Below are 9,723 nucleotides of genomic sequence, written 5' to 3' on the forward strand. Positions count from 1 at the left end.
TTTGCCTCGCTTTATTTATTGTATTCCGGACTTGGTTCCGTGGATGTGTTGTTGTCACATTCTCATTTCCATCCTTTACTCTTCGTATTTGAGTCTTGGGTTGTGTTGGGCAGGTTTGAAACAGGTTGGGTGTACTTTGAAACCAAAAGTAGCTGTCCAGAATTTGGCCTTCACGCTCGAGCGGGGATTTTGACGCTCGAGCGGGCCCTTTGTTGTTGCTTCTCTGCTCGAGCGGGAGTTTTGACGCTCGAGCCTAAATTTCCATCTCCCAGTATTTTTCTCTGTAGTGTTTGACGCTCGAGTGTGAGTTTGTGTGTGACGCTCGAGCGGAGAGTTTTACGCTCGAGCGGGGACCTGGTTCTGCAAAAGTTCTGGAAGTGTGTATTCAGCGCTCGAGCGGGGGTTTGGACGCTCGAGCGTGAGTCTGTGTCTGACGCTCGAGCGGGGAGTTCCACGCTCGAGCGGGGAGACGTGTATATCACTCTGAGATTTAACTTTTTGGATCACTTTTTCAACTCCATTTCTCTCTCTTAGTTTTCAAAACAGCCATTGGAGAGCTTCTCTCACTAAAACCTCCACTTCTCTCTAGCGTTTGATCTAGTTAAAGTAATCTCTCACCCTTTGGCCTTTGTAAAAAGTGTGTTGATCGTCGAGGGCTACATTTTGATCCGAGAATTTTGAGATTTGGAGTATCTTCGTTTCCTTCATCTTCTCCGTTGGGTTTCATCTTTTGAGGTGGGGATTCCTACTCATCTTTATGGGTTTTAACCTAAATGTTGGGCTTTTGTATAAATGGTTTGGTTTGGGGATGTTAGGGTTTGAGATGTATAATGTTTAAAAAGGGGTTTTGTTTATTTGGCTCATACGTATGTGTTTTGTGTCTAAAAGGGGGATTATTGTAGTTGTTGATAATATTTGGACATTTGGGTCAATATTGAGAAGGTAGGAAAAATGCCACATTTGGATATATTTGGGTCATTAGTGTAATTAATGACATTTGTTATGAAATTGAGTTAGGGCATTTATTATCTGTTTAGAAGTAACTGCTTTGGGCTATCGGTGGAGGATAGTCTTGATTGTTGTAGACACTGCATGATGGTTAGGTAAATTGAAACTAATCAAGTTGTGTGTTTGATTACATGGGTGCCAAATCCCGCGGATGAAATTTCCGTAAAATGGCCATCTGAATATCTATACATGGGTGCCGAATCCCGCGGGCGCAATATCCTTAAAATGGCAATCCGAATATATCTATACATGGGTGCCGAGTCCCACGGATGAAATATCCGTAAAATGGCCATAAGAGAATGAAAATACATGGGTGTCGAATCCCGCGGACGCAATTTTCGTAAAATGGCAGTTTGTACTCTTGTTGGTAGAGATGTAGTCTTATTTCAGTTCTTTGGCCAGGTTCTGAGCCATGTTTATAAGTTGAGTTTTGTCAAGCTAAACATTTATCAAATGTTAATGTTTTAGTTATTGCTCATGTTATGTTTAGCATATCTCTATTGGGCATTGGCTCACCCTATATGGGACATCATTTTCAGGTACAGGTAGCATGCCACCTCCAAGGACGTAGCTTGGGAGGCTTGAGACTGTTGAACTGTTTTGTGTTTTTAGTTGTATTACATGTATATCAAGCCGAGGGCTTATTTTGTGTAGAGTTAGTACTGTCTTGTTGTAACCAAGTGTTGGCTTGGAAAGTTGTAAGCCCATAGGGCATTTACTTTTGATGTCAACATGTAATACTTTTTGTAAGAATACTCTGATATTTGTAATATAATATCTCCTTTCAGTATTTTGAATGTATGATATTATGGGTTTATTTTGAGGGCGTTACAATCACCAAACGGCTATCAGTAATGCATTACTATTAGTTTTCAAAAACATGAATAGGTAGCTACATTGAAGCATGCATTTTAGTATACTAATGTGTGCAATTTTTTTTGTAGATGGTTTTTGGTGTGGACTTGTGGATATTCATTTTTTTTGTATGGCGGACAATTTCGACTTTTGTATAATCCTAATAATTATGTCGTCCTCTGCATTTGTGTGGATTCGTGTAGATATTTTTTGGCATAGACTTGATAATTATTGTTGTGGTATGTAGATTTCTTTTTCGTAATCTGTACCACGAGAAATGGTCATTTTGCATGGTAGTACATATATTTTTTGTACACAGAGGGCTTGATTTTTGTAACTGAATTGTTATGTTTTGTATGAAATTATTATTTTAGTTTGGACTATATAATACAAGTTGGACTATGGTTTGTATGGAATTTTACATTTGAAATTATACATTTTTGAATGGCTGTAAGTGAAATGGATGCAGATCTATTGTGGAATGATTGATAATATATGTACTGCTTTGTTCATATACGTAGTACAGGTTGCACGGAAGACATTCAAGTTGTAAACAAAATAGAATTTGGAGAAACAAAAATATAAAATTATGTTTTTGGCGACTAGACAATTCGTAGGCCAAAAGGAAGTATATAATTTGGTGACTAAATAGTTAGTAGCCAAATTTTTTTTTTCTTTTTTTTTTTTTTGGTGAGTAAAAGTTTAGTAGCCAAAAAACAAATCACACTTTAGGCAACTTAAATGTTTAGTAGTTACAAAATTGCAAACAAACAAACAAAACATTTTGGCTACTAAAGATTTAGTAGGCAAAACCATGTCAGATTTTAGGCTACTAAAAGTTTAGTAGCCGAAAAAATCAAAGATTAGGTAACAAAATTATTTAGTAGCTAAACAAAAATAACCTGAACAACAAAACATTTTTGGCGACTAAAGGTTTAGTAGGCAAAAACAAATCGACTTTCGGAACTAAAAGTTTAGCAACGAAAAAAATCAAAGGCGACTAAAATATTTAGTTGGAAAAAACAATAACATGAAATAAAAAAATTATTTGGCGACTAAAATTTTAGTCATTAAAAATAATTCTCAAGTTTTAGCGACAACAAATTTTAGTCGATGAAAATGTTATATGTAATTTTACTTTAATGCTTTTGGCGACTAACAAAATGGTCGGCAACTTAATACTTTTGGCAACTAAACTTAACCTTTCCCGACAATTGTTCACCGACTAACCTGGCAACCAAACTTTTAGTCGCTAAAAACCTTCCCTGACTAAAATATGACTTTTGGCAACCAAAACTTTAGTTGACAAAAGTGATATTTGTTGTCGTGATACCATAAACATATGGTTATCGATTTAGTCAAAAGACACTAAAGTTTGAATGATTTGGATCACTGAGTTGAACCTAAAATGGGTTTAAAAATTACTAAACTGAACCCTTTAGTCCAATTAGTGAACCGGAGGAAACTTGTCCTTGTGTTGTAATATATATAGCACAATCAACTTTGCCTGCCGACAACAACCTCCCTCTACAAAATCACCTCTAACCTCCCTCTAATGTTCAAAATCACTTTCAACCATCAGTAACTACCTTTAGCAATCACTTTCAACCACTCATTCTCTCTCTCACTCTCTCTCTCTTTTACAACAAATTTTTAAAAATATTACAATATAGACAAATTTTTCTTACAAATTCCTGTGTTATGAGATCATAAAGTTTTGAAATGTCAAATGGAATCTAGTTTATTAATGTGATTAGTGTCATATCAATTTATACCAAAAATTTATTTGTATAGCATTGCTCATTTTTAAAATAAATGTGGGCATCAAACAAGTTTTTATTTTTATATTTATTTTTATTTTTATTTTTTAAATATAAATATAATTACATTTAATATTTTTAGTAAATAAATAATAGGGAAAATTATGCAAATAGTCCCTGTAGTTTATACAATGTGTCAATTTGGTCTCTATAGTTTCAATTTGCTCGATTTTGCCCCTTAATTTAGCGGATTGTGTCATTTTAGTCCAATAAATAATGGTTGTTAAGTTAATTTAACGGAAAGTCAAACAATGTGTCAATTTGGTGTCAATTTGGTCCTTGTATTTTCCACAATATGTCAATTTAGTCCCTGTCAAAATCGAGAAAATTGAAGCTACAGGGACCAAATTGACACATCGTGTAAAGTACAGAGACCAAATTGACACACTGTTTGACCTTTTGTTAAATTAACTTAACAACTGTTATTTATTGGACAAAATAATACAATCCGTTAAATTAAGGGGAAAAATCGAGCAAATTGAAACTACAGGGACCAAATTGACACATCGTGTAAACTATAGGGACTATTTGCATAATTTACCCTAAATAATAATAATAAAATATAAATGCTATAAAACCATACCAATCAAACAAAAGGAAATTACAACACAGTTGTAGTTTCACAAAATTGTTATAAATTTAGAAAAAAAAAAATTATAATCATAATATTTATAAGTTTTATCACTAATTTAAAATTAACTTTTAAAATACACACTTAATTGTTATTTTCCCATCAAACAAACCTAGCTACTAATTTGGTTTCCGTTTATGCCCTTCTGGAGTGCCTCTATTTAGACACCACCTTTCATCTCAAGGCATACCATTAATTAGTTTATTTTTTATTACAATATTAACCAAATGTAAAATGACCACAAAGGACAAAGGGCTATGATACACACCGTACATAAAATTACCATAAAGGACAATAATGAATACAATACATACCTCTCTTCTCAAATGTTACTTACGCATCTTTTCTCTCAAGAACTCAAAAATCCTGCAACAAAAACCAAAAACCCTTAAAGAAACAATAAAAAATATACGTATTATTCAAAATTTTGACTTGAATGATGGATGCATTTGGCAATATTGGTTTGGAATAATGGAGCAAGGAAAAGGTTAGGCTGTGTTTGGTACAGCTCTGGAACGTTAGTTCCAGGGCTTATTTCTCACATTATGTTTGTTTACGCGTTTCAAAATTTAATTCCACGCTCACTTTTGAAAACTCAGTCGAAGGCGGGAAAATTTGGGTAACCAGTCGTCCCATCGGTCGTCCAGTCGGTTGACTGGCCGGATGATCGGAACAGTGTAATTTTTTTTTTTGTGTGTGTGTGTGTGTGTGTGCAATTGACATGTTAATTTTTATATATTCAAAAAAAATATTTTTCGAATTTTTAAAAAAAAAATTATGAGCTTTAATAGAATTTTTAGTTGTGTTTTTGGTTATGAGTTGTAAGTTTTTGTATCAAATATCATATGTCATATAAAAAATTCCCTACTCAATTCAAAATTCTTTCAAAACTCTTTCACCAAACAAATTTTCTGCACTCAAATCATAATTCCAAAACTCACAAACTCAAAATACAACTCTTACTCTCAAATCATATTTAGAACGCTCTACCAAACGCAACCTTAGTTTTTCATATTTTTTTCCCGTTTTCGTGTACTTGTTGAGTTGTAAACCGTTTATATTTTTTCGGATACCCAGATTCGAACAATGTATTCATGTTTGACTATCTACAACCGAACAAGTTCTAATTGTTCGATTTTCTAGTGTCGAACATAGTCCACATGTTCGGTTAATAAGTTTTGAACTTATAGCATTTGTTCGGTTTTCAACGGTCGAACTTTTGAATTTAGCTTGGCTATGTATTTCCAAACACTTCTAACAATTTTTTTTTTGGTTTTTCCAGAACTGTGCATCCATGGAATGCAATAATGTTGGATGTGAGTGTCTTGTTGACTACACAAGTCAATTTATTACTAAAGAGGTAGTCTCATGTCAAAAATTAGTATTTTTTCTTTTTTCTTTTTTGCATGTTTAATGACTTCGGCGAATTTGACATATAGATTTTCAAGAGCAAAGAAGAATTGCTCAGTTGGGTACGAAACATTGGAAGGAAAAATGGTTTTGTGATTGTCATCAAGACATCGGACTGTGGTGGTGGTCATAGGACACCATGGATATATTTTGCCTGTGAGAGAAGTGGTCAATACAGAGCTCATAAGAAATTAAAAGGAGACGATTCAAAAAAAAAAATTGTGAAGTTAACGGGTACAAAGAAATACGGGTGTCCCTTTGAGTTGAGGGCTCGTAAGTTGATGGTAGATGATGATTGGATGCCAGATGTAGCATGTGGAATGCATAACCATGCTCCTACTAAACATTTTGAAGAACATTCATTTGCAAGGAGATTATCTGAGGAGGAAACATCACTATCAGTGGATATGTCCATAAGCATGGTCAGACCAAAAGAGATTTTGGTTACCTTAAAACAAAAGGATGCTTTGAATGTAACCACTATGAAAACCATTTACAAAGTACGTCATAGGAATAATGTTATTGAGAAAGCTGGGAGATCACAGATGTAACAGTTGTTGGATGAATTAGAAAAGCATAATTACATTGAGCGGCATAGGTGTGACAACAACACGATGACTGCCACAAACTTGTTTTGGGCACAGACTTGTTTTGGGCACATCCTATCAGTTTAGATTTGTTCTGTTAATTTCCAAAGGTGTTGATCATGGACTACACATATAAGACAAATCGATATCATCTTCCTCTTCTTTAGATAGTTGGTGTGACATCCACTGATATGTCATTCTCCGTAGCCTTTGCATATCTCCAATTTGAGCAAATTGATTACTACATATGGGTGTTAACTACATTGCGTAGTCTCATTGTCATTTCAGCAACTGTCAAATGGAAAGTATGTCTCTGGTTGCCATTGCTCAACAAATACAGATATGACAATCATATTGACGAACCGATATGTGCAACGGATCAAAGAAGATAGGCCTAATTGCTGCACAATGTCTCTAAACCTTCTATTGTCGGTTCTTGACCACCACCGCCACTCAAGAATCTTGGGCGCATGATTATAACACCTTAAGGGATTCCTCTCCTGCAACGTAAGTAATAATTAACATAAATAATTTGGATCAATAAATAATTAAATGAATGAAATATGAAAGAAAATATATACTACATTTTGCTCCCATATAGCTGCTGCAATACGTGCTTGAAGCTTTTTGATATTGATGGATCTAACGGGCCCCAGTAAACGGACCAGTGAGTACCTCATCGTCAGCCTGATTGACATCAGCAGCAGCAGCATCATCTCCTAAACCATTATCAATCACATCATCTTGCAAGATTTGAGGTGCATACTCCAACACAATATCATAACCCCGACCTCTACCTCGACCCTGACCTCGACCCCGACCCCGACCCCGACCTTGACCTCGGCCACGAGCAGAATTTGTTAATGCACAATGTCGCCTTTCTGAGGCAGTGAGTGGAATACGCGAAGGGTCATCCATTTTTGAAAATGGAATAGAAAAACAATAAAGGATATGCTTGTTCGGAATTTCATAACCGAACAATTCCATTTTGTTCGACACTCTAATTTCGAAAAACATGCTTCTATTTGACAAACTTACTTTGAACAATTTACTTATGTTCGACACTAAAATGTCGAACATATTAAAAGTGTTCGACATAAACACTTCGGACAAAAAGGTTAATGTTCGAAAGACCAGTGTCGAATGGTTCGCAAAATAAAATTTTCAAATACAATGCCCATGGCAATGAAAAAACATACATAAAATCCCAAAATCTAAGCCAAATGAGAATTCTCACCTACTGTATCTCCAATGTGGAGTTGTTTCCAATTGTGATGATAACAACGATCACCACCGACGTCTTTGATGAAACAGATAATGAAGGAGGTCATGAACCAGAGGAGAATGGAGTGAAGTTGTCTTCAGCACGAATAGAGACCGATTTAGACTAGTTTCCAAAACTCTGGGATGACAATGAAACAAAGAATGGAGGGAGACATTCACAACGTGTGTGTTTTTGAAGTGGAGGTGTGTGCTACAGGAAATATGGAAGAATGAAGATTGTGGGTGGGTGTGTGAGTAAATAAGGGTAGAGATGGAAGATCGTGGGCATGTGTGTGAGTAAGGGTAAAGATGGAAGATTGTGGTCTGTATTGAGCAAATTTCTTATTTATCAAATTACTAAAGGTGTGCCTTAAATAATAGTATACCTTGAGATGAAAGGTGGTGTGTAATAGAGACACCTGCCCTATTGTTCTCACTTTTGGAAGGACAACAAAACATTAAGGCCATGTTTGTTGGGGCAGATTGGATTAGGTTGGATTAGCATTTCTATGACTAATAGTCCTAGGACTACGAATCATTTAGATTGTGTATCCTATCCTATGTTTGGATTGAGTTAAGATTAGAAGAAGTGACTAATAGTCTAGACTTTGGCTTAGGCTTGGTTTGGCATCTACTATATAATCCATCTTTTCATCTTTTTATCTTTTTTTCATCACATCACCTCTCTACTTTTCTGCACATCTTTTCGTAAAAAGAAAAAAAGTGCACTTTTTTAGACACCCTAAACCAACCCTTAGTCTTCCAATTTATGTCCCACTCCCCTCTGTGGGATTGAATAGTCCATCATAAATGCGATACCATATTTGGATAGATTGTTAGTCCATATTTCAATTGGTCAACCAAATATCGAATTAATAATTTTATTAGACTATTAGTTCAATCTCAATCTCATATCCACCCAAATAAACATGACCGAAATATGAGCTTGGAGGATATCATGTCTTGTCTAACCTTCCATATTTTTCTTTCCTTTATTTAGTGCTTCCAAACAAAGGACAAAGGAGAATGATTAGGGTTTGTGCTTTTCTCCACAGTCCATCCAATCACTCTGCAAGTCAATAAGCCAAACTTAATTAAAAGAAGTAAATAACACCACGGGCACAATTCTCCACCTAAAATAAAATTTGTTTCCTGCCCCAATTTTTTGAGTTGTTTTGCAAGTAGGCTCCCGCAAGTCAAAATATTTTGGATAAATTACAAAAATGTGATGAGATTTGCAAAAAAAAATATAGTAAATGTCACTATTTTGGTATAATTATATAAAATTTTCTTAAAATTTTAATTCACATAATATTTAATTCTATTTTCATCAATAATTCATTGATTATACATATGAAAAAATGATATTATCATCTCTTTTATACTAAAATGTATATTTTTTCTTTCTTGATTCTTGTGTTTTCACATTATTTGCATTAGTTTTGCCTCTTTAAACTTACAAGAAATAAAAGTAGTATAATTATATCAAAATTGTAAGACTTACTGTTTTTTTTTTTCAAATCTCAAAAAAGATCAATGTAATTCACCCAAATATTTTTGTATAAAAAATAACATTTATCGCCTTACTATTTTACTTTATTTATTGTGTATCTTAATACAATAAAAATTATATATATATATATATATATATATATATATGTAAGACTTATTACGTTTTTAAAAATAATAAAATAATTATGTCACATTAAAAAATTAGCAATATTTATCAATAAATTTCATCTCACAAACAAGTACTCCAATTATTCCCAAGTTTTTTCTATTAATCTGTTAAGTCCTATTAGTGGAAAGTTTCTTTCTGTGTGATCCTATTTTTTATTTTGGTAGTGTTTTGGTGGACAACTATACTCTTTTATTAATGTGACAGGTATGATGTAATACTCTAATGTGACAGGTATTAATGTGACACTCCAATGATGTGACACTCTAAAAAATTAAGAACTCAGTGTACTTTTCCTAAATGTAATACTCCAATGATGTGACACTTTAAAAAAATTAAAAACTCTTTAGTGCATTTTACTAAATGTGATAACGTGACAGGTATGATGTTACACTTCAAAAATTTTACTTCAAAAAAAATAAAAACTCTTTAGTGTACTTTTTTCTAATGCAACAACGTGACAGGTATGAT

The 9,723-nt window shown here is 34.0% G+C and overlaps 1 protein-coding gene across 1 annotated transcript; it reads left to right on the top strand.

Annotated features, from left to right (window-relative positions):
• Positions 1–5,621: 5,621 nt before the first annotated feature.
• Positions 5,622–6,275, top strand: LOC145800682 (uncharacterized). The gene is made up of 2 exons (XM_082890410.1): positions 5,622–5,630; positions 5,754–6,275. Exons 1-2 carry the CDS (start codon positions 5,622–5,624, stop codon positions 6,273–6,275), a joined length of 531 nt encoding a protein of 176 aa, XP_082746536.1.
• The last annotated feature ends 3,448 nt before the right edge of the window (positions 6,276–9,723 follow it).

The sequence above is a fragment of the Camellia sinensis genome, chromosome 10, assembly GCF_055761805.1.
Source record: "Camellia sinensis isolate YWXY chromosome 10, ASM5576180v1, whole genome shotgun sequence".
NCBI lineage: Eukaryota > Viridiplantae > Streptophyta > Magnoliopsida > Ericales > Theaceae > Camellia > Camellia sinensis.